General features: G+C 41.5%; 1 protein-coding gene across 1 annotated transcript in view; it reads right to left on the bottom strand.

Annotated features, from left to right (window-relative positions):
* Positions 1-26,615, bottom strand: part of LOC111969673 (receptor-type tyrosine-protein phosphatase T-like) — a 398,678-nt gene that overhangs the window by 117,672 nt on the left and 254,391 nt on the right. The window contains exons 8-9 of the mRNA XM_070445814.1: positions 16,597-16,893; positions 2,880-2,989 (exon numbers count right to left, since the gene is read on the bottom strand). Of these exons, the coding sequence (XP_070301915.1) occupies positions 2,880-2,989; positions 16,597-16,893 (407 nt within the window). The remainder of the gene's footprint in view (positions 1-2,879; positions 2,990-16,596; positions 16,894-26,615) is intronic.

Here is a 26,615-nt window from a genome sequence, read left to right as displayed (position 1 = left end):
ATGCCACTCCAATACCTGACTTTGTTGGTCCTTAAGCTATTTGCCACAACTTTGGAAATATGCGGGGGTCATTGTCCATTTGGAAGACCCATTTGCGACCAAGCTTTAACTTCCTGACTGATGTCTTGAGATGTTGCTTCAATATATCCACATAATTGTCCTGCCTCATATGCCATCTATTCTGTGAAGTGCACCAGTCCCTCCTGCAGCAAAGCACCCCCACAACATGGTGCTGCCACACCCGTGATTCACTGTTGTGATGGTGTTCTTTGGCTTGAAAGCCTCCCCCTTTTTCCTCCAAACACAAACAATTGTCATTATGGCCAAACAGTTCTATTTTTGTTTCATCAGACCAGAGGACATTTCTCCAAAAAGTATGATGTTTGTCCCCATGTGCAGTTGCAAACAGTAGTCTGTCTTTTTTTTGTTGGCGGTTTTGGAGCAGTTGCTTCTTCCTTGCTGAGCAGCCTTTCAGGTTATGCAAATATAGGACTCGTTTTACTGTGGATGTGGATACTTTTGCACTTGTTTCCTCCAGCTCTTCACAAGGTCCTTTGCTGGTGTTCTGGGATTGATTTGCACTTTTCACACCAAAGTACATTAATCTCTAGGAGACAGAACGCGTCTCCTTCATTAGCGGTGTGACGGCTGCGTGGTCCCATGGTGTTTATACTTGCGTACTATTGTTTGTACAGATAAACGTGGTACCTCCAGGCATTTGGAAATTGCTCCAAGGATGAACCAGACTTGTGGAGGTCTCCAATTTTTTGAGGTCTTGTCTGATTTCTTTGATTTTCCCACGATGTCAAGCAAACAGGCACTGAGTTTGAAGGTACGCATTGAATACATCCACAGGTACACCTCCAATGACTCAAATGATGTCAATTAGCCTATCAGAAGCTTCTAAAGCCATTACATAATTTTATGGAATTTCCAAGCTGTTTAAAGGCACAGTCAACTGTAGTGTAGGTAATAATAACTACAGTACATGTGTATATAGGACTTGCATCCTCAGCACAATAAAGTTATTATATTCTACTCTATCCATAGGCTTCATTAATGACATTCAGACTTGAAGTTGATACAACAACTTTGATAGCTGAGGTACATAGATTGGTATGAATATCAGTTAAGAACCTAACGTTTTAGGGTCCATACACAGATCGGCTACATACTGTAGCTAGCTACACATCCATAGGCATACAGTTATTTTTATCCTCCACTACACAGTAAGCAAGTAAARAGTTAGCTAGCTATTTTACTTCAGCTGCATTGCAAGGCAAGCTTACACAATTAAACATTAAATTTGCAGTAAATGCTTTAGCTAACTAGATCCACTGTTTCACAAGACGACAGCCTGGTTTACTGGTTTTCTCAAGAGTCCCTAGAACATTAAACAACACGAATTACAATGTCAGACTCATGTCATAACACTAGCTAGCTAGKTGGCTAATGTTAGCTAGTCAGCTAACTTGCTAAATAGCGATTTTCTTCAAATTAACTTTATGACAAAAAATATGCACAAACATTTGTCTCTACATTAACTAACATATTCCTCTCAATTGTAAATGTTTTGCTTGACTCGTTGTGACTATATAACATCTTACATCTGATTCCACCGTAATGTTTTGTCAGCCATCTTTGTTGAAGAATGCCACAAGGCAAGTGTGGCTTGTGTCAAAATTCATCATTGGAACCACACGATATGATTGGTCATATAAAAACCTTGGGACCCAAATGCATAATGAGTGCTCTAACTCCCCCTTGTGGTGGTCTGGAGCAATGAAGCCGTGACGCTGGGTACCTCTAAGTCCCACGATGCAAGCTCGCAACTTTTAAAGGAGGAACCACTGTAGAAGGCTTCAGAAGGTTTCGTCTATTTCAGCTCGTCAGTCTGTTGGTAATCCTGTTGAACGTGGCTTTTTTATGTATTGTGTAGTGGAGCTGCATAAGTGTTGCTCTTCACTTTCTGCAGGATCAAGTTTTGAGAGTTAGAGTATGATAGCTAAAGAGATGGAGCAACCGTGGCATGGCATTCCTGACAGGGACACACGTCCATCATACATGATAATCTATACAAGTAAGATAGCTAGTTACATTTTCAGATATTACACATTTCTATTTTGAGAGAAAGTCGTTTCATTTCAAGCTAAAGTGTACTGTTAGCTAGCTAGCTAATGTTAGCTGGCTGGCTCCCTAGCTGACGTTATTATTCGTATCCCAGAGCCGTTTGCTGTTCTAATTAGAGCCTAATGTTAGCTAGCTGACATTGAACATGGATGGTTAGCTCCAAGCACTGTGGCATCATTGGCACTTTGTTCATTGTTGTTTAACTAGCTAACATTAGCTGGCTGGCTAGTTAGCTAATGTTACGTGACGTGTGTACAACACCCATTGAATATGGRCWGTGTCAGTAAACGTCTGCAAAAAAGAGTACTGAAATTGTTCCCAACAGAGCTGGTTATGCTGTTTTCATGTTATCCAGATGTAAACAAATCATCGGCCAGAGCGTCAGGTGTGCGCCCCGAGAGCGGGSCTAAAGCTTAAGAGGGTGTGAACGATGCTGAATGGGTGTAGACAAAGAAGAGCTCTTCACTAGACCTAAACATTCAAAGGCCATTTTCTCAAAAGTGTGTTTACAAGTTGATCAACTTTCAAAGCAGAATTACTTTCCCATTGTTCCTTAAATGCAGTGTCTGATATACCATTTTGTAGCTCTGAGTCGCTACTTTTATCCAATGTAAAAAACACATTTTCAAATTTTGCTACATAAGACCGAYTCCAGGTGGTGAGTCACAATGTTTGTGTGCTGAGGAAGTGAGAAAATAACTGTTAGCAGCTGCCATGATAACACGGGTGGCTGTGTTGATGTCACTCACCTCGTATAGCGTGATGACACCATTGGTCTCYTTAGGTGCCTTCCACTGCATGAAGATCTTCTCCTCGTATGGTCCGGTCTGGGTGGACTCCATTGGAACAGAGCCGGGAACTGGAGAAATGTAAAGACACACAAAGGAGTGACGGCATGTTCAAGCAAATCATGCAAGCAGGTTTGAGCACTAAAGAACACACACACACACACACACACAACACACACACACACACACCACCCCCACACACAACACACACACACACACACACATACACCACACACCACACACACCACACACACACATTAGGCAGTACAGTTTCACAACGCCACGGTCTGATTGAATCAATTGAACCATTCAACACGTTGTATTGAGACATTACAGCACACAACGGCACACTCAAATCCATCATCAAAAGAAATATCAAACACTTTGTCCTTCTCAATCACATAACTGTACATATATAAATATACGACACATATACCGATACAGTGAATGAGTTTATCAGGAAGTGCACAGGAGATGTTGTTACCCACGTTGACTATTAAAACCTACCCCATCCAGAAAACCGTGGATAGATGGGAGCATTCTGCCATAACTGAAAGCGCGAACCACCGCATTAACCAGGACAAGAAGACTGGGAATATGGAAGAATACAAACAGTATAGTTATTCCTCTGCAAAGCAATCAAGCAGCTAAAGTCGGTATAGGGACAAAGTTGAGTCCCAGTTCAACGGCTCAGACACGAGACGGATGTGCGGGTCTACAGACAATCACTGAATATAAAAGGAAACCACCACGTCGCAGACACCGACAACTTGCTTCCGGACAGACTACACCTTCTTCGCTCGCTTTGAAGATAATACAGTGCCACAAACGCAGCCCGTATACAAGGACTGTGGCTCTCCTTCTCCGTGGCCGACATGATTAAGAATTATAGCGTGTTTACCCTCACAAGGCTGCGGCCCAGATGGTATTCCTAGCCGCGTCTCGAGCGATGCACAGACCAGCTGGGCTGGTGTGTTACAGATATATCAATCTCTCCCTATCCCAGTCTGTTGTCCCACATGCTTCAGGATGCCACCATTGTCCCTGTACCTGTTCATAAGCATTTCACTGTAAGGTCTACACCTGTTGTCTCAGCGCACGTGACAAATAAACTTTTATTTGACCTAGGAAAGCAAAAGTAACTGAACTAAATGACTATCGCCCCATAGCACTCACCTCGAGTCATCATGAAGTGCTTTGAGAGACTAGTCAAGGATCATATCACCTCCACCTTACTTGCCACCCTAGACCACTTCAATTTGCTTACCGCCCCAATAGATCCACAGATTATGCAATCGCCATCACACTGCTACTGCCCTGTCCCATCTGGACAAGAGGCATACCTATGTAAGAATGCTGTTCAATGACTATAGCTCAGCATTCAACATCATAGTACCCTCCAAGCTCATCATTAAGCTCGAGGCCCTGGGTCTGAACCCCGCTCTGTGTAATTGGGTCCTGGACTTCCTGATGGGTCGCCCCCAGGTGGTGAAGGTAGGAACAACACCTCCTCTTCGCTGATCCTCAACACTGGGCCCCACAAGGGTGCATGCTCAGCCCCCTCCTGTACTCCCTGTTCACCCATGACTGCGTGGCCTGCACACCTCCAACTCAATCATCAAGTTTGCAGACGACACAACAGTATTAGGCTTGATTATCAACAACGATGAGCCTACAGGGAGGAGTGAGGGCTCTGGGAGTATGTGCCAGGGAAATAACCTCTCACTCAACAAAACTAATGGAGGTGAGATCGCCTCCTTTCATGGACTTCAGGAAACAGCAGAGGGAGCACCCCCCTATCCACATCGATGGAACCGCAGCTGAGAAGGTGGAAAGCTTCATGTTCCTCAGCGTACACATCACTGACAAACTGAAATGGTCCACCCACACAGACAGTGTGGTGAAGAAGGTGCAACAGCGCCTRTTCAACCTCAGGAGGCTAAAGAAATTTGGCTTAACACCTAAAACCCTCACAAACTTTTACAGATGCACAATTGAGAGCATCCTGTCAGGCTGTATCACCGCCTGGTACGGCAACTGCACCGCCCACAACCGCAAAGCTCTCCAGAGGGTGGTGCGCTCTGCCCAACGCAWRACRMGGGGCAAACTTCCCYCCCCCCTGGAAACCTACAGCACCCGATTCTATAGGAAGGKCAAAAAGATCATCAAGGACATCAACCATCCGAGCTACTGCCTGTTCACTCCACTATCATCCAGAAGGCGAGGTCAGTACAGGTCCATCAAAGCTGGGACCGAGAGACTGAAAAACTGCTAAACAGCCATCATTAGCACATCAGAGGCAGCTGCTTACAGACATAGATTAGGAATCACTGGCCACTTTTAGAAATGGATCACTAGCCACTTTAATAATGTTCCAAATCTAGCATTACTCATCTCATACTGTATGCATGAACTGCACACCACACTATTCTACGGTATCTTGGTCAAATTTAAATTGTGCTTACACATAGGCATCACCTATTTCATATGTACGTATATACTGCATTGTATTCAATACTACACCACTGACTGTTAAACAGCCATCTCCAGCACATCAGAGGCTGCTGCCTATAGACATCGATTAGGAATCACTGGCCACTTTAAGGAAATGAAACACTAGCCACTTTAATAATGTATCCGTATCTTGCATTAATCATCTCATACGTGTAAACTGTACTCTATACCATGCCACTATCTTAGTTCAATGCTGCTCTGCAATACACAACCATTCAAAAGTTTGGGGTCACTTGTTTTGGACATTTTTTGTCCATTAAAATAGCATCAAATTGATCAGAAATACAGTGTAGACATTCTTAATGTTGTAAATTACTATTGTAGCTGGAAATGTCAGATTTTTTTWATGGATAATTTACATAGGCGTACAGAGGCCCATTATCAGCAACCATCATGTTCCAATGGCACGCTGTGTTAGCTAATCCAAGTTTATCATTTTAAAAGGCTAATTGATCATTAGAAAACTCTTCTGCAATTATGTTAGCACAGCTTTAAACGGTTGTGCTCATTAAAGAAGCAATACAACTGTCCTTCTTTAGACTAGTTGAGTATCTGGAMCATCAACATTTGTGGGTTCGATTACAGGCTCAAAATGGCCAGAAACAAACAACTTTCTTCCGAAACTCGTTAATCTATTCTTGTTCTGAGAAATGAAGSCTATTCCGTGCGAGAAATTGCCAAGACACTGAAGATCTCATACAACGCTGTGTACTACTCTCTTCACAGAACAGCACAAACAGGCTCTAACCAGAATAGAAAGAGGAGTGGGAMGCCCCGGTGCACAACTGAGCAAGAGGACAAGTACATTAGAGTGTCTAGTTTGAGAAACAGACGACTCACAAGTTCTCAACTGGCAGGTTCATTAAATAGTACCCACAAAACACCAGTCTCAACGTCAACAGTGAAGAGGCGACTCCGGGATGCTGGCCTTCTAGGCAGAGTTGCAAAGAAAAAGCCATATCTCAGACTGGCCTAATAAAAATAAAATATTAAGATGGGCAAAACAACACAGACACTGATTGGAAAAAAGTGTTATGGACAGACAAATCTAAGTTTCAGGTGTTCGGATCACAAGAAGAACATTCGTGAGATGCAGAAAAAATTAAAAGATGCTGGAGGAGTGCTTGACGCCATCTGTCAAGGATGTTGGAGGCAATGTGATGGTCTGGGGTTGCTTTGGTGGTGGTAAAGTGGGAGATTTGTACAGGGTAAAAGGGATCTTGAAGAAGGAAGGCTATCACTCCAATTTGCAACGCCATACCCTGTGGACAGCGCTTAATTGGAGACAATTTCCTCCTACAACAGGACAATGACCAAAAGRACAGCTCCAAACTATGCAAMAGCTATTTAGGGAAGAAGCAGTCAGCTGGTATTCTGTCTATAATTGGGTGGCCAGCACAGTCACCGGATCTCAACCCTATTGAGCTGTTGTGGGAGCAGCTTGACCGTATGGTACGTAAGAAGTGCCCATCATGCCAATCCAACTTGTGGGAGGTGTTTCAGGAAGCATGGGGTGAAATCTCTGATTATCTCAACAAAATGACAACTAGAATGCCAAAGGTCTGCAAGGCTGTAATTGCTGCAAACTGAGGATTCTTTGACTAAAGCAAAGTTTGAAGAATACAATTATTATTTACATTAAAAATCATTATTCCTAACCTTGTCAACGTCTTGACTATATTTCCTATTCATTTTGCAACTCATTTCATGTAWGTTTTCATGGAAAACAAGGACATTTCTAGGTGACCCCAAATTTTTMAACGGTATTAAATATATGTATATATATTCTTAATCCATTCCTTACTTAGATTTACGTATATTTTGGGTACATGTTGTGAAACTGTTAGAAATTACTTGTTAGATATTACTGCACTGTCAGAGCTGGAAGCACAAGCATTTTGYTACACCCACAATAACATCTGCTAAACACTTGTATGTGATAAATACATTTGATTTGATATAAACAATGTTACAATTACTTTTCAAGCGTTAACTCATCTAAATGGGGGAAGTGGGAAGACAGCGCTGGTGGCTTAACCCCAGGACTGATGGAGTGAGCAGCTGAAGTCAAGGGAAACGTCCTCAGTGCTCAAGCCTGACTCTTTGATTTGATATTCATTTATGCAGTCTGATGACTGAACGAAAGTCCTGATAATACCTTTGTTAAAAGGCCATTTAGTCCAACTTCACACTGCCACTCCTTATTAATTGGCATGGCAGACGAGAAGAATGTGGCTGGTGTAATGTACACCATGGGAAACAGAGAGCTGGTTTCAAGTGCAGGGCGCAGCAGCAGTGTTTATTGTAATGGACCACAGGAGGAGGCAGGTAGCTGGGTCCAGGGGCAGGCAGAAGGTCATACACAGGGAGTCCATAAAGGCAACAGTACATGCAGGGAAAAGGCTAGTAACGTCATCCGGGAGATCATGCAATCGGTAGATAACTCTGAAAGATGTGTGACACAGAACAAACAATACCTCACAATGATAGGGTGCAAAGAAGTTAACTAAATAGTGTGAGATAATGACATACAGGTGTGTGAACAGGTGATCAGAATTCGGGTTATTGGGATCTGGAGAGTGAGCTGCGTTCAGGGGATCTATGTGTTTGAGAGTGTGAGCTTGAAAGTGAGCTGCGTTCATGGGATCTACGTGTTTGAGTGTGAGTTGGAAGCAGATGTTACAGCTGGTCTTGAACAGTATTGGCATTAGCTCCCTCAACAGAGCAGATGGAGGGATAGAGGGATGGAGTGATAGGGGAAGGGGAACTGGACTATTTTTGCACATTGCCAAGGTTTAAGGTAGAAAGAACAGTGAATCTCATTATCTTAAACTCCCTGCTAACAAGAAGCATATTAGATTTGGGAGTTTAGTGGTAAGATTTGAGTCACCTGGTTCATGCTAATTATTTCCATTTACTTTAGATCACACATGTACACTTAGCCAAATGTATTTTACTGTAATGTTTTTTTTTGGTCTATTGTTGTCGACAATGATCAAGGCATTTATCATTGATCCTAGTCTTAGATCAATATAGGATTATCCATGCAATACAGTGCTTACTAGTTTGTTTTGTAATATTCCATTTACTCATAATTGCCTAGACTGCCATGTTAACCCTTTGTTAATGGATAGTGTAAGGGTCATAAGCATCCACCTCTTTGTTTGGCCAGTAAGGACACTTCACCGGGTTAGAKCTTTAGACCTTGGGGGCATGGGGGTTATTAGTGACAGTGGTTGGTTCTGTGTGTGTGTGTCCACTTGCTGTCCACTGATCGTGCCATTTATAACCAGATTAGACAGCAGCAACGCCAGGGCTTAGTATTGTGTTGACAACGATGCATCGAATGTACTTGGCTGAAAGATATTTGTCATGCCCAGTCAGCATCCCAACCCAACACACAACCAAATAACCATGGTGATTCTACCGTAACACTGATACTGTACAGGTACAATTTCTTGACATGTGGGAAATCTTTGTTAGCTCTAATTCTTCAAAAACAGAAGAGGGAGGATAGCTCTCAATATATTTTTTCCACATTTGACATATTGTCTTTGAGTGTACCCTGGATGGTTAAATCATCTATTATTAGAAAATCWATTATGTCCTTGAGTAGATTTAAAACAGTCATGATTAAATCATTATTTTACTGGCGATTTATATTACTTTAGAGAGAGAGCTTTTATTTCAGTCTTTTTTTATAGCTGCTATCTTAAAAAATAATAATCAAACAAATGCTTTTTACAAAGAGGTATTGTTGATTTCTGTTTGTAGACTTGCTGCAATGGACTTAAATAGCATTCCAATTTACACTTGGTAGCTAACACTGGGTTACTGTAAGCAATAGGCAACCAAGGTCAAACACGTCAAGAAATTCATCTGAACATTTTGATTACACACAATGTAAGCATAAAATMACATTTTTTTTTAACAACAAACATAAAGTGAAAAACAAGCCCTGGAACAAAATAACAAAAATAGTAATCTCCTTTTAATCTTAAAATCCAATTTGCTGTATTTTAGTTAAACTACATCCAATTTAKCATTATTGCTTGTCCACTCTAGCAAAATATAGTTTTTTTCAGATCAGGGTATGATTGCACTGCAACTTTAATTGGATATTCTACCCTCTAGGTTCTCTGAAATATACAAGATCCATCTACGATAAAAAGGGAAATTAACGCCTTGCAAGCCTGACACCAATCGGTGTTCCCTAAGTGCTAACGAGCTATACGTAATAAAGTCCAAACTCAAAACATAAACTGAACAAAAATATAAACATAACATGTAAAGTATTGGTCCAATGTTTCATGAGCTGAAATAAAAGATCCCAGAAATGTTCCATACACACAAAAAGTGTATTTTTCTCAAATGGTGAGCACACACTTGTTTACATCCTTGTTAGTYAGTGTTTCTCATTTGCCAAGATAATCCATCCACCTGACAGGTGTGGCATGATCATTACACAGGTGCACGTTGTGCTGGGGACAATAAAAGGACTCTCTAAAATGTGCAGTTTTTTCACACAACACAATACCACAGATGTCTCAAGTTTTGAAGGAGTGTGCCATRGGCATTCTGACCGCAGGAAAGTCCAGTGGTAACAATGATGAACGGAATATGAAAATGAATTAAAGTTAAATGAGGATGTTATWACGAAAACATTGTAACTTTAAGAGTTTTCATAATGTGTATGTGATGTTTACMTATATACTTTATGTTGTGTAGGACCATGCCTCAGGACTACCTGGCATGATGACTCCTTGRTGTCCCCAGTCCACCTGGCCGTGCTGACCTGTTGCACCCTCGACAACCACTGTGATTACTATTATTTGACCATGCTGGTCATTTATGAACACTTGAACATCTCGGCCATATTCTGTTATAATCTCCACCCGGCACAGCCAGAAGAGGACTGGCCAACCCTCATAGCCTGGTTCCTCTCTAGGTTTCTTCCTAGGTTCTGGCCTTTCTAGGGAGTTTTTCCTAGCCACCGTGCTTCTACACCTGCATTGCTTGCTGTTTTGGGGTTTTAGGCTGGGTTTCTGTACAGCACTTTGAGATATCAGCTGATGTAAGAAGGGCTATATAAATAAATATGATTTGATTTTGATTTAGAAAATATCCAGATGAAAGAGAATGTTTWGGTGAAGATAACACTGTGATTTTAGTTGTCCATAAGAGACATAGTAAATACTAATACCTTGCCTTGTAACTAGCTACGCCCCAGGTAACCCAGAGAGTGTGTCATYAAGACGGAAACACCCTTTCTACTCTGGGGTATAAAACATGTGAGTTAAGAATTTACATAGTTGACTAGAGGACCGCGCGCTGCAGCCAAGGTCCACAATTAGTCACGACCCCAAAACGCAACACAAGGTTGAAGACAAAGAAAARCTCTGAACAATCAGGTTCATGGTTGAGTAGCTCTTCTAAGTACTGTATCTAGGAAGGTGAATTTAAACAGGACCCTCCTATCTTTTCAAGTCATCGATTGTCTACACGGCCCTCCTACCCATGCTGGGATCGTCGGCACGGCTGATTAGCCTACTCAGAAGCTCACCTCACAGAACGAGTGCAAGGAAACAGACAACTAAGCGAAAGGACATTGTGACATCGTGTGGAATATCAGAGACTTACACCTGAAGACGAAAGAACAAGGCGTCGGCCAAACCTTTCCCACTAAGCAGAACTCGGCCCACGAAAAGATACCCAACGGAGACCTTCAACACGTAAATACATGCATTACACTTTTTACCCATAAGAGCGGCAGTTTGGGGCAAGGTGTTAGGGCGGAAACTAAGCATAGTTTACAAATGTATCCAAGTGTTGAATTTCTCTATTGTACTTTCTCTCTCTCTGTAAATCTCCATCTTGTGTAACACGTGTCATATTGTGTTGGTCCGCTAGGGACCTGTTGCCATTGTTTTAAGTTCTAATCAATCAATTTGTAAGTCGCTCTGGATAAGAGCGTCTGCTAAATGACTTAAATGTAAATGTAAATAACCTAGAATGTTTGTGTAAGTGTATCTTCTGTTATCATTTAGCTTGTTAGTAAATAAATAATCAACTCATTTTGTGTGGTACGGAATGATTAGTAAGACACGGGTAGTGCAGATTTACGAATTATGCGACATTCAAAATGAGACTGATGAGGAAATGAATGAAATAGTGACTGCTATGAAATCGATATTCTGATATTATTTGAGTGAATTTGGGAAACGGTAACTCATTAAACAAACTTCCCCATGGTGCTCCAGGCAACTGAGTTAATTAACTTCTCTAGGATAGGGGGAGCATTCGGAATTTTGGATGATAAGCYTGCCCAAATTAAACTGCCTGCTACTCAGGCCCAGAAGCTAAAATATGCATATTATTAGTATATTTGGATAGAAAACACTCTGAAGTTTCTAAAACTGTTTGAATCATGTCTGTGAGTATAACATAACTTATTTGGCAGGCGAAACCCCGAGGACAAACCATTCAGAATAATTTTTTGGGGAGGTCACTCTCTTTTCAATGGCTTTTCATTGGGAATCCAGATTTCTAATCAACTTTCTTGCAGTTCCTATCGCTTCCACTGGTTGTCAACAGTCTTTAGAAACTGGTTGAGGTTTTTCCTTTGAGAAATGAAGAAGTAGCACTGTTCAGAACGAGGCTAGAGGGAAGTGTAATCTTTGTTAGAGGTGCGTTACACAGAGGCTCACTACACATTGTTTTCCTCCGGTATTGAACACAGTATATCCCGTCTTAAATTTTATCGATTATTTACGTTAAAAAATACCTAAAGTTGTATTAGGAAGTAGTTTGAAATGTTTGAACAAAGCTTACAGGTAGCTTACATATTAATTTAATCAAGTATAAACATAGTTAATTATTCGATAAATAGCATGTCATCACATCACAATAACAACGTCACGACAGTGATATGGATACCAAGGAGCTTGACACTTTCAACCCGCTACACTACAGCCCCGTCGATGTGAATGGGGCTGTGTTCGGCCCTATTTACCTGTAGTCCATGATCATCTCCTTTGTCTTGCTCACGTTGAGGGAGAGGTTGTTGTCCTGGAACCACACTGCCATGTCTCTGACCTCCTCCCTATAGGCTATCTTATCATTGTCGGTGAGCAGGTCTACCACCGTTGTGTCATTAGCAAACTTAATGGTGTTGGAGTCATGCTTGGCCACGCAGTTGTGGGTGAATAGGGAGCACACACCCCTTCATGGCTACCGACATGAGTGCTATGGGGCGGTAGTCAATTAGGGAGGTAGTCATTCTTTGGGCACAGAGACTATGGTGGTCTGCTTGAAACATGTAGGTATTACAGACTCAGTCAGGGAGAGGTTGAAAATGTCAGTGAAGACACTTGACAGTTGGTCCAAGCATGATCTGAGTACACGTCCTGGTAATCCATCTGGCCCTGCGGCCTTGTGAATGTTGACCTGTTTAAAGGTCTTGCTCACATCGGTTACGGAGAGCGTGACCACACAGTGGTCCGGAACAGCTGGTGCTCTCATGCATGTTTCAGTGTTGCTTGCCTCAAAGCGAGCATAAAATGCCTTTAGATCGTCTGGTAGGCTCGTGTTACTGGGCAGCTCACGGCTGGGTTTCCCTTTGTAGTCCGTAATAGTTTGCAAGCTCTGCTACATCCAACAAGAGTCAGGGCCGGTGTAGTAGGATGCAATCTTAATCCTGTATTGACGCTTTGCCTGTTTGTTTGATGGTTAATCTGAGGGCATAGCGGGATTTCTTATAAGCGTCCGGATTAGTGTCCTGCTCCTTGAAAGTGGCAGCTGTAGCTCGGTGTGGATGTTACCTGTAATCCATGGCTTCTAGTTGGGATATGTACATGTACATTAATGCCATTGGATGAATCCCGGAACATACTTCAGTCTGTGCTAGCAAAACAGTCCTGTAGGGTAGCATCCGCCTCATCTGACCACTTCTGTATTGAGCGAGTCACTGGTACTTTCTGCTTTAGTTTTTGCTTGTAAGCAGGAATCAGTACGATAGAATTACGGTAAGATTTGCCAAATGGAGTGCGAGGGAGATCTTGTACACATCTCTGTGTGTGGAGTAAAGGTGGTCTAGAGTTTTATTCCCATCTGACATGCTGGTAGAAATGAGGTAAAACGGATTTAAGTTTGCCTGCATTAAAGTCTCCGGGCACTAGGAGTACCACTTCTGGATGAACATTTTCTTGTTTGCTTATGGCCTTATACAGCTTGTTGAGTGCGGTCTTAGAGCCAGCATTCGTTTGTGGTGGCAATACCTCAAGACTACCTTAATATCAGACATTGCGCAAAAGCTTTTATTGACAAATATACACAGACGCCCAACCCTCGTCTTACCGGATGTTGCTGTCTTGTCATGCCGTTGCACGGAAAACCCAGCCAAATGTTTATCGTCGTTCAGCCATGACTCGTGAAACGTAAGATTTTACCGTTTTTAATGTCACGTTGGTAGAATAGTCTCGAACGGAGCTCAACCAGTTTATTCTCCAGTGATTTGCACGTTGGCCAATAGAACGGATGGCAGAGGCGGGTTACACACTCGCCGACAAATTCTCACAAGGCACCCTGATCTGCGCCCCCTGTATTTCCTTATTTTCTTCATGCGAATGATGGGGATTTGGGCCTTGTCTGGGAGCAACATTATATCCTTTGCGTCAGACTCATTAAAGAAAAAATCTTCGTCCAGTTCAAGGTGAGTAATCGCTGTTCTGATATCCAGAAGCTATTTTCTGTCATAAGAGATGGTAGCATCAACATTATGTACAAAATAAGTTACAAACAATGAGATAAAACACACAAAATAGTACAATTGGTTAGGAGCCCATAGAACTGCAGCCATCCCCTCCGGCTCCATTCTCATCTACAGGTGTGTTTGAAATAGCAGAATCCACAAATTTGAAGGCATGTCCACATACTTTTGGGCATGTAGTGTACTTCAGTTTCATCAGCGACGGGAAAGAGGAACCTTTTAAAAGGCCCAGTACAGTCGAACGGGATTTTCCTGTGTTTTATATAATGAACAAAAATATAAACGCAACATGCAACAATTTAAAAGATATTTCTATTGAAATAGAAATACATTTATTAGGCCTTGATCTATGGATGTCACATGACTGGGCAAGGGTGCGGGCAAGGATGCAGCCATGGATGGGCCTCCCCGCCCGCCCAGCCAATCAGAATTAGTTTTCCCCACAAAAAAAGGCTTTAATACACACAGAAATACACCTCAGCACCCCCTCAGATGAAGATCCAAATGTGGAGGTCCTGGGCTGGCATGGTTACATATGGTCTGCGGTTGTGAGGCCAGTTGGACATAGTGTCAAATTCTCTAAAACTCCGTTGGAGGCGGCTTATGGTAGAGCAATAAACGTTAAATTCTCTGCCAATAGCTCTGGTGGACATTCCTGCTGTCAGCATGCCAATTGCACGCTCCCTCAAATTGAGACATCTGTGGCATTGTGTTGTGTGACAAAACGGCACATTTTAGAGTGGACTTTTATTGTCCCCAGCACAAGGTGCACCTGTGTAATGATAATGCTTTTTAATCAGCTTCTTGATATGCCACACCTGTCAGGTGGATGGATTATCTTTTTATTTTTTATTATAACAAATTTTGTAAACAAATATGTGCTCTAAATTTGAGGGCCTAAGCTTTTTGTGCGTATGGACAATTTCTGGGATATTTTATTTCAGCTCTTGAAACATGGGACCAACACTTTACCTGTTCTATTTATATTTGTGTTCAGTACATATATTTCCACATTCTGAGGTTGGAATAATACTGTGACGTTGTGGAAATGAGAATAATGCCCTTTTAGTGTAAGAGCTGTTTGAAAAGAACACCTGAAATATCAGCCTGTTTTGGTGGGATGGAGTTTTGGAATGCACGGTGACATCAGCAGGCAGTAACTATGTTGATAGACCAACAAGAAAGAGTTCTAAACCATCTCATCCAGTAACAGCTAGTTTTCAGTCTTCCCCTCCCCACTCAGACCACTCCCAGACAGTCCTAGCAAAATACTTGCTTGAGATATTGCTCTTTGCTAAGAAGCTATTTTTGTACATTTTTGAACATTTTGATTGGAAATAATTACAGTAAGGTACTTAATTGTTACCCAGAAATTATTTGATATTGAGATAAAAAACGGCTGCATTGGGCCTTTTAAAATTGAAATCATATTTGTGAGACGGTGCATAGCTCTACAAAACTAAAGTCATTTCCATAGAAGTGCAATTAGCACRGCTGAGAACAAAAATTACAACCCAGAGATTAAATAGTATTAGCTAAAAACAATGAACACAGTGTTGCTACTCTCAACTAGTTTGGGACCTCGTGGGAGGTTGGGGCTGTTTTGATTAAAAAACATAATGCACCCTCAGTGATTAATGAAAATATACCAAAGTCTTTATGCAATGAGGATATCATAGTGCATCGATAATGGCAAGGTCTGCTGATTTGTAGTTTATACATTACATCCAGTCATACACATACAATGTATTCATTTGTGCTCATTAATTCATGCTGTGGTCATATTGGATTTTTAATAGTTGGAAAACAGGGCTATAATCAGCGCTCATTATACAGTTATTACAAGTGTAACCAATCATAATTGTGGTATTAATTAGTGGAACAATTAAGGTCTTACTATGTTTCCATTAGCTTGCAGTTCTACCAGGCTAGTGCCTTTACTGCCAAGCATTTGTCTGTATGGAACAACATCAATATGGCAGCTATTTTAAGACATCTCATGATCTAGCCTATTTTTTTTTTTAAACAACATTTATTTTGACATTTTGGCCTTGCTCAGAACAGGATGACAGTTCACTGGAATGAAAAGTGTCATATTTTTGGCATGTGCAGGGATGGAATTTGGGCGCTGGCTAGCCAGGCTAATAGACCTCAATTTATACTACTAGCCCAGGTAACATTTGGGTCAACAATCTGTGACATATGATACAATTTCAGTGGCCTGCCGGGCTAGTTTGGCACATTTTCAACTAGCTTGGGCTAGCAGACTAGTGTAATTTCCATCCCTATGTGTACAGGCAGCATGTCTACAGTACATGCATGTATTTGAACTAGGAACAGGACAAGACAGTGGAACCAAGACAATACCACTCTAAAGACAGAAACACTGACACTCACCATCCTCCTCCGTCTGCTTAACGATRTCCTCACTCTCCTTGCTGCCCTCGGGGTTGGCAAGGACCAGGCGTAGGCGAACGGTGACAAAGGGCCTCAGGCCCCGCAGGGTGTAGTGGGATGACGTCTGGATCAGTTCCTCGGCCGCAAACTCCTGCTGGTTGAACACGTACTGGTACTGCACGGTCAGGTTGTAGCTGTGGCAGCGCGTCACGGCATAGCCAAACGTCTCCCACTGCAGGGTGAGCTGGCGGGCCCGGATGTCCACCACATTGACATTCTGAGGCCCGTTGACTGGGTCTGAAGGGAGAAGGAGAAAGASAGGAACAGGGTTTAGAGTTTGTGAATCCAACCATTGGCAAACGAAGAGGAACTGCCTTAGTAATGGTATTAGTATGTGTCTTAGTATTCTTAGGATCCTGTAACTGATTGAACAGGAAGTTCAAGACTTGACACATGGATTTCACATGGTGAGCCGATGTTGGGCAGCATTGAGTCACATGAAGAAAGAAACTTGAACTGCTATTGATGTATTATAGAGTTAGTTGTTTAGTAGCGATGATCAGAAACAGACACAATATATCATAACACTTTGTTCAAGTTGTCTGCCTTCCGTAAATCTCCACTAACCCCACTATAAACCCCCCCCCCCCCCCCCCCCCCCCCCCCCCCCCCCCCCCCCCCCATAGGCTCGTGGCGCATCACAAGCAGAATCATCCATATGTTGCGAGTATCATGGTTAAGTCGATACTGTACATCATGCCTGAAAGCATGACAAAGCTCTTTAGCCTCAAGGTCAGTCTAATTCCCCTAGATTGGCTAGTAACAATGGCTAAATCACATAAGATGGTGGGAGACGAGTCTGCCTTTCCATTTGGGTTCTGTTTCGGCGCGTCTGGGTGGGAGTTGAAATTTAAAGGCTTTGTCTAATTTTACAAGATGAAAGCTGGTCGTTTAATCTGGACAGGCCAAAGCTAAGTGCACAAACAAATGGCATTTGGCTGCTGAGCACTTGAACCTTTTGAAGTGGTTGTTTAAAAACCATTAAAATCGATGTCAGCGCCCCTGCGGAAATCGAATCAGCATAGTAAATAAATAAACATCTGTCAGTTTAAGCTAGAGATATGTGTTTTCGCAAATGCTTCCTGATCTTTCTTATGTCATTCAGATATAGGACAGACACTTCAGAACAAACTTCCTTTCAATTCTTTTGGGTGGGGGGGAACTACTATATTCAATGCGTTTGTATGGTCTAATAGCAGTAAGGCCCCRCAAAWAATTKATCAAATATTATACATMTTTTGAATTTTTTGGATTCTTCAAGGGGTCTTAAAATTCAAAATCAAATAGCAAAATMATTCTTGGTATGACCTTCTTAAAACATTTCAATATAGCTTAGTAGACACGCCCTCCCCCGGCTTAGACAGGGCTTAGACTCTTATGGGTTAAAAAKCCCTTGAATCTTATCAATGGCATCATCCAAAGAAGCAACTATGCATAAACTAGCAACAGCTTATTGTTTTGTGATCCAATACAATGTTTTAATGACGCCTACTTTTTGATGGAGTCTGAAGAATGGAGACCAGCAGGCTCCATGCATTGCAGTTGTGGTAAACTAAGACAGCGATCAAAATAACTACCGGTAAATTTACTTTTTCATGCATTACATAATGCTGTTCCACACCGAACTCAAAAAACAAAACACAGTACTATAGACGGCTTTCTCGTGCCAACAAAGCCCTTGAAATAGACTTATGCATGCTTATAACAAGGCCTCACAGTAGATTTACAATGGGCTATAGCCCAATTTCTGGAACTGACAGAGCAGGCATAAGTCYGGGTCTCAACTTACTATTGAGAGTAAGCATTTTTGACATTTGGTCGTGCATTAGCAGTTTTTCTCTTGTTAAGTCAGTCACTGAAAGTCACTCAATTAGCCATGTCAGTTAAAATTTTTTAGATTGGTAGCTAGTCTAACCAGCTCTAGTCTAACCAATTTGAAGTAATCAAACTTACCCAGGGGCCCTGACCTCCAGGGGAGCCCCATTGATTGTGTTAGTCATTCTCACTCTGATATATTAACATGGCATAAATTACGGTAAAATGTGTTGAATTGCAGGAAATTAGCTTAAAAACTGAAAAAAATAATCTTTACCCATGACAAAATGGGTAGAATTAAAGGAAATTAGGTGTAAAACAGCAAAAATATTATCTTTGCCCCTAGGKAAAATGAATACAATTGCATGAAATGTGTAATACAATTGCTAATCTTTCTCTCWGGCCCATGGCAACATGTGCAGAATTGCAGGAAATTAAATGTTTCTCTCTGACATCAAGAAGGGGTCCAAGGTGGGGGGCCCCCCAAACCAAATCTTGCTTAGGGCCCCCAAAAGGCTAGGGACAGTCCTGTGATAGAGAATAATGCTGAACAACAAAAACCCAGATTAAGGCTAATCTAAGGCTAATCTGGATTCATTTCGGAAAGCAGCTCTAAGAACATTGCTAATTTCAGACTGGAAAATCCAATAGGGGTATCTTCCCAAATCGGRGAAGCCTGAGTTATAACTTTGCTTTTGTCGTTAATTAAGTCAATMWAGGCATCTCCTGAGTTGCTCTTGATCTTGACAAATAATGGATCGTTTTAATTTATTATATTCCATCTTCCTCCTCCAGCTCTTCTCAGCCATCTACCCCAATCAGAGCGAAGGAGGGAGGGYGGGATGGAGAGATGACGGCTAGCATTATACATGACTCAAATCTCATTAATCAGGGTACATGGCAGTCGCAGTGGTTGGCACACACTGAGAAGGGGCACCGGGGAGGTTTGCTATGCCATGGGTGGGCCGACTCCACCACAGATAGGGGTGCGGGGCTCAGGGTAGCAGCATCGGTGATCAATGAGCGGGGGATTATTAATCGCAGACGTTGGGGAGCACCGTCAAGAAGAAAAGGGGGGATGGAAATCAATCTTAATGCCGGCCCCGGTTCTCCCTGCTGACACTCCGCCACATTCATCATACGGCCGCTCCTCAAAAGAGCAAAGTGGAAATTGCTAACAATAAACATATRAATGGGTGCCCACAATAGCCAACTGTGTGGGTACTTTAAGGAGAGAGAAAAAGACAGAAACATAAAAATAGGATAAGTCAATGTCACTGGCTAGGATACCACTGGCTTTTATCCTTAGGGACTGGAGGGACAAATGCAACCCACAAAGAAAAGCAGTGAAGTAATAGGCCCAAAAGTGATTCTGGACTCTAAAGCCGTTTTCCACCACCTTAACACTATGACCACAGTCATTTTGCAGAGGTAGCTCTTTTAATCCACAGCRCTGGATCAACAAACAACAAATCATCACAACCCCAAGACAAAAATGGAAGATGGAAATGTTATCTGATGTGGCTGTATTTGAAACAGCTTACCGTCGGAAATGGCACCGAACCAAAAACCCAAACATTGTGATTATTCAATATCTACAGTCGGAAGTATAACAGTGCASTCTAATTAAATTATTAATGCAATGATTATGAAGGGAATGTGAATGCTCCATAATGGCCTCAGTGCCCCCCAATATTCAGTAGCAAAAGCCTCCTAAAGACAAGATCAGCCCCCAACAGATACAGTGCATTCGGGAAGAATTCAGACCCCTTGACTCCAGCATCTTCACAAGGTCCTTTGCTGCTGTTCTGGGATTGATTTGCACTTTTCGCACCAAAGCAGATTCCTCTCTAGGAGACAGAACGCGTCTCCTTCCTAAGCGGTATGACAGCTGCGTGGCCCCATGGTGTTTATACTTGCGTACTATTGTTTGTACAGATGAACATGGTACCTTCAGGCATTTGGAAATTGCTCCCAAGGATGAACCAGACTTTTGGAGGTCTACCTTTTATTTCTGAGGTCTTGGCTGATTTCTTTTGATTTTCCCATGATGTCAAGCAAAGAGGCATTGAGTTTGWAGGTAGGCCTTGAAATACATCCACAGGTACACCTCCAATTGACTCATGATGTCAATTAGCCTATCAGAAGCTTCTAAAGCCATGACATAATTTTCTGGAATTTTCCAAGATGTTAAAAGGCACAGTCAATTTAGTGTATTTAAACTTCTGACCCACTGGAATTGTGACACAGTGAATTATAAGTGAAATAATCTGTCCGTAAACAATTGTTGGAATAATTACTTGTGTCAAGCACACAGTAGATGTCCTAACCGACTTGCCAAAACTAAAATTTGTTAACAAGAAATTTGTGGAGTGGTTGAAAAATTTGTTTTAATGACTCCAACCTAACTGTATGTAAACTTCCGAATTCAACTGTAAGTATTCAGACCCTTTACTCAGTACTTTGTTGAAGCAGCATTGTCAGCGATTACAGCCTCAAGTCTTCTTGGGTATGACGCTACAAGGTTGGCACACCTGTATTTGGTTAAATAAAAGTTAAATAAAACAATTTGGGGGGAGTTTCTCCCATTCTTCTCTGCAGATCTTCTCAAGCTCTGTCAGGTTGGATGGGGAACATCGCTGCACAACGTAGGGATGGTGCCAGGTTGGTGGAGTGCTGCAGAGATGGTTGTGCTTCTGGAAGGTTCTCCCATCTCCACAAAGGAACTCTGGAGATCTGTCAGCTTGACCATCGGGTTCCTGACCAAGGCCCTTCTCCTCCGATTGCTCAGGTTGGCCGGGCGGCTAGCTCTAGGAAGAGTCTTAGTGGTTCCAAACTTCTTCAACTTCTTGTCAATATGGGGGCGCTGTTTTCACTTTGTAAAAATTCGTTCCCAAATTAAACTGCCTCGTACTCAATTCTTGCTCGTACAATATGCATATTATTATTACTATTGGATAGAAAACACTCTCTAGTTTCTAAAACCGTTTGAATTATATCTGTGAGTAAACAAACTCAAGTTGCAGCAAACTTCCTTCAGGAAGTGAGAAATCTGAAATCGGGCACTCTGTTCCAGGGTCAGTTTATTAATTTGCATGTAATCTATGAGTCGACATGCACTGCATAGATTTCCCCTAGATGTCAGTAAGCAGTGAGAATTGGAATGGGGTTGCTAGGTATATCTGAGGCCTATAAAGGCTCTTGGAACGGGGGTGCACTCTTTTCAACGTTCGTCATGGCCAAGACAGACCTCAGGATGGCATTCTGAAAAGCTCTCGTTAATACCTTGATATATCCGGCCTGATTTTATTCGATATAGGTGTTAAAAACATCATAATGTAGTTATTTTAAACCGAGTTATATCAGTTTATATCAGTATATGCGATTTTCTGAATTTTCTTTGTGCTGCTTATGAAGAGTTGGACACGTCTGGGCCACATAGCTAATGTTTGCTGCTAATTCCTAAGTTGAAGACGACAATCTACAACGAGCAACGATGATTCTGGACAAAGGACAACTTGCACAAGATTCTGATGGAAGCTCATCAAAAAGTAAGAACTATTTATGATGTTAATTCGTTGTTCTGTTGAAAAATTTTACACTACTATTCCGCCATTAATTTCGGTGCAGCTCGCTTTAACGCACGCTGTCTAGTATGTCTAACACAGCGGTTGCATTAAGAACTAATGTATTCTTCATTGCGTGTCCAACCTGTATTTTTTAGTCAAGTTTATGATTAGATTGATTACATTAGGTGCCTCTCCCAAGATTCTCCCGACATTTTGTTGAGCTTGGCTACTATTCTCATTGTATAACCACGATTTGTGCCGCTAAATATGCAAATTTCGAACAAACAAATATGTATTGTGTAATATGATTGTTATAGGACTGTCATCTGATGAAGTTTTGAGAAGGTTAGTGAAAAATGTAATATCTTTTGCTGGTTTATTCGCTATCGTAACGTGCATGAATCAATGCGCTGTGTTTGGCTATTGTAAGCTAATATAATGCTAAATTGTGTTTTCGCTGTAAAACACTTAAAAAATCTGAATATTTGGCTGTTCACAAGATCTTTGTCTTTCATTTGCTGTACGCTGTGTATTTTCATAAATGTTTTATGATGAGTATTTAGGTAATTCACGTTGCTCTCTGTAGTTATTCTAGTTGCTTTGGTGAGAGTTGTGATGGTGGCTGCATGATAAACTATGATTTATACCGAAATATGCACATTTTTCGAACAAAAACATATGCTATACCATAAATATGTTATCAGACTGTCATCTGATGAAGTTGTTCTTGGTTAGTGACTATTTATATCTTTATTTGTGCGAATTTGTGATAGCTACCTATGCAGGAAAAAATGTGGGGAAAAAAAAGTGTGTCTTTTCTATTGGTGTTAGCTAATGAAATACATTGTGTCTTCCCTGTAAACATTTTAAAAATCAGAAATGATGGCTGGATTCACAAGATGTGTATCTTTCATTTGGTTCTTGGACTTGTGATTTCATGAAATTTATTATATGATATCCCTGTCGCTTTAGGCTAGGCTATGCTAGTCAGCTTTTTTGATGGGGGATCCCGGATCCGGGTTTGTGACTCGTTAGAGGTGTTAAAAATGATGGAGCCCACTGTTCTTGGGGACTTGAAATGCTGCAGACATTTATTAGGACCCTTCCCCAGATCTGTGCCTCGACACAATCCTGTCTCGGAGCGCTACAGACAATTCCTTAGACCTCATGGCTTGGTTTTTGCTCTGACATGCACTATCAACTGTGGGACCTGATATAGACAGGTGTGTGCCTTTKCAAATCATGTCCAATCAATTGAATTTACCACAGGTGGACTCCAATCAAGTTGTAGAAACATCTCAATGATGATCAATGGAAACAGGACGCACCTGAGCTCAATTTCGAGTCTCATTACAAAGGGTCTGAATACTTATGTACGTAAGGTATTTCTGTTTTTTATTTTTTAAATATTTGCTTCATYATCATGGGGTATTGTGTGTAGATTGATGTGTTTAAAAATGTGTTTAATCCATTTTAGATTAAGGCTGTAACTTAACAAAATGTGGAAAAAGTCAAGGTGTCATCTGAATACTTTCTGAATGCACTGTACGTGACTTAAACAATTGGATTAACACGACTACAAGCAGATGTTCAAACGATTCTTTTTTACTGGTTTTTAATTACTCCCCAGTCAATGTAACTGATAATTTGCCAGCCATTTTTTAAAAGCGACTTCAAAGTTGGAAGGAAAAATACACGTTTTAATTTAGCAACATTATACATGCGTGAGAGACTTGACGACGCCTGCATTTCAGCTGCCTAGAGCTGCGGGGACTTTCGGAACTAGAGTAAAAAACGATTAMAATTCAAAACCAGCTTTATTAATAGAATTACCAACGGGCGGTTTACGATTCTTGTCATGCACATTTACGGAGAGAGGTTTAAAGTGATGTTAAATGGTGACAATTGAGCCTTGGCCTCGAGGTTGCCCATAGGTTAAGTACCTAGAGCAGAGGTAAGAGAATGGGAGGACAATGACAAACTGTCTGGAAGAGAGACACTCTCACTGAACTGTGGACAGTGGGACTGGCAGTGGAGGACTAAAGCAAGTGGTGTGCTGACAATGTGATCTCTACTCATACAAATGTTGATATTATAAAAAGGAACACTGGTAATAGGCTAGAAACTTGCCTCKATTTTCACTTCACACTGATAAAGAATATGCAGAGATTCACAAATGTTTTGATACCTATCCTATATAGGACATCAACGTTGGATATTGCAGCAGAGGTCAATACAGAAAGTGAAGGGACTTTTTGGGACAAAACCTAAGAAAGGGAATTTGTTTGAATGAAAACTTTCCAAAATGTCACAACATRGGTTTAGATTGCCCCGGAACTACCTGCTGCTCCTTTGTGATTGGATAGGGCGTTATGGTCATTAATGACCTCTATCTTCATCAAGGGGTCTCTGGCCTATAGAACGGTGAAAAAGGATGTTGACACAATTTATTTGAAGCCCATTGAATCCCTCACTYTCTATCATCCCTTCAATTGCCAACGCCTCGAGAATTCCCCTCTTTATTTTTTCACGACAGCTATTGTACCCCAACAGGTACTGCAATGTTCAACAATTCCCAATCACTTAAAACCAATTGTCAAACAACAAAATGTATGTGGTGGTGGGACTTTGTCCATCTTTGTTTGAGAAACCGAGAGATTGATGCCTGCTAGCTAATTATAACTGAGGATACACTCAGGACAAGGTCGAATGGTGTTTACATGTAAGGGCCGGTGAAAGCACACGGCCGATGGAATCCAATGTTTTTGTGTCGTGTTGAGTGAGAGGTATTGACAAGGGTTGTAACCTCGGTGCAATACAAGAACACACAAGTGCACTGTGTTTTCCAGTGGAGCATGGAACCTAGATTTGTTTGAGTCCCATTGAGTCACGTTATAGACTAGGCTACCGTACATGCTCTTAACAACTCAATAGATCTCTGTAGCCTACACTTTCATCAAGCCTTTATGGAAAGCTAATATTGCATTGCCTTGTTCTATGCATGAGTGCACATAGCATGCAGGAAAAATCCAGCCCCACTTATTTGAGGAATCACAAATTAGTTTTTCGACCTTTCTTACAATAGCCTAGCACTTCCACCCCATGGCAAAAAAAGCCTCCATCCACATCCTGTGACATTCTAAAACCCCATCATTTGAAGTGTGCTATCTCGGTTTAATGAGGGTATATGAGTGCAACTCTAACAAACATACATGCGTAAGCATACACACACACACACACATACATTACTCTAACATGCACGCACACATGCACGCACACACACACACACAACCTCCTGGTGGTTTGTTAGGGCTGGAGAGGCTGGCGGGCATCTGTCAAAAATGATGTGCACTTCCTGACTGCTAAAGTGACGGTGTTGGCTGGACTGTCCATTTCTCGGCCACAGGTCACCCTTTAGAGTAGAGAACAATTAAGAAGGCAGAGTAGTGGAGAAGAGCATACATTTTTACCTTAATTACCTGCTGGGCTCTACCCCGGTGGCTCRCTGCCACTCTTTCACTACTCCAGCAGACTCCTTTCAAAGCCCTGCCAATCGATACAGCCATTGATTAATTTGCCTGAACGGACGGTTTATTTATTTATTAGTCAGGGACCATGTCCAAATGCATTGCATCAGATTTAGCTAGATAGCTCATTTTTATCTGTAGTCCCTGGGCAGAAAACAATCAACATCAATACATCATTACAATGCTACAATATAACACTCTCTCTCTATCTCTATATAAAAAAATCTAAAACAACAGACAATATAAAGATAATATTGCACCAGTGTTAAAARGTCCCTTGGTCCTACAGTATCTGACATCTTAAGAGTCAGAATATCTTAATGTTCACATGACTGGTAGCAAAGGTACTGCACTCTCTCACACCGACTGGCAGGGTGTCCCATAATCCAGACGCTCTGATTGAAAAAGCCGTCTGGACAAATTTAGCGGACCTAAACTGAGATGAGTGGTCCCCGCTGGTTAAAGCTCTTGTCATCCTAGTTTTGTCCTTGCAATATGTAACACGTTGCTTAAGAGGTGGTGTGGCAAGGTCATGAGTGATCTTAAACAGCAGAGCGATGTCAGCAAGGTGTAAGAAGCTGTCAAAGCTCAGTAGGTTGTATTTTTTTTATGATATTGCAGTGGTGATAGGTGTTTGGTTTTTTGTCCAACACATTCAGAGTTTGCTTATTGAGTTTTTGAAGTTGCTTCATTGCTGTGAGACTAGTTTGGAACCAGGTTGTGACACAGTACGAGAGATGGTACAAAATCATTGGGTGCATGTACAGCTTAGCAGCATRTATTGACATTTGGTTTCTGATAAATTAGAAATTTACCAGGTTGCGTTTGACTGTTCCATATACCTTTTTTATTTGRTTTTTGACAGACATGTTAGAGTCAAAAATGGTTCCTAGGTATTTAAAATGTAACACTTTGTCCCTTAACAGTTACCTCAGGCTCATGGGTCTCACTGCAGACAGTTTTTTAATTGTATTTATGTCTGTGGCATGTGCAGGGCATTCGAAAWGTATTCAGACCCCTTGACMTTTTCCACATTTTGTTACGTTAC

Source organism: Salvelinus sp. IW2-2015, linkage group LG11 (genome assembly GCF_002910315.2).
Source record: "Salvelinus sp. IW2-2015 linkage group LG11, ASM291031v2, whole genome shotgun sequence".
Classification (NCBI taxonomy): domain Eukaryota; kingdom Metazoa; phylum Chordata; class Actinopteri; order Salmoniformes; family Salmonidae; genus Salvelinus; species Salvelinus sp. IW2-2015.
This window is presented reverse-complemented; position numbering and strand designations above follow the sequence as displayed.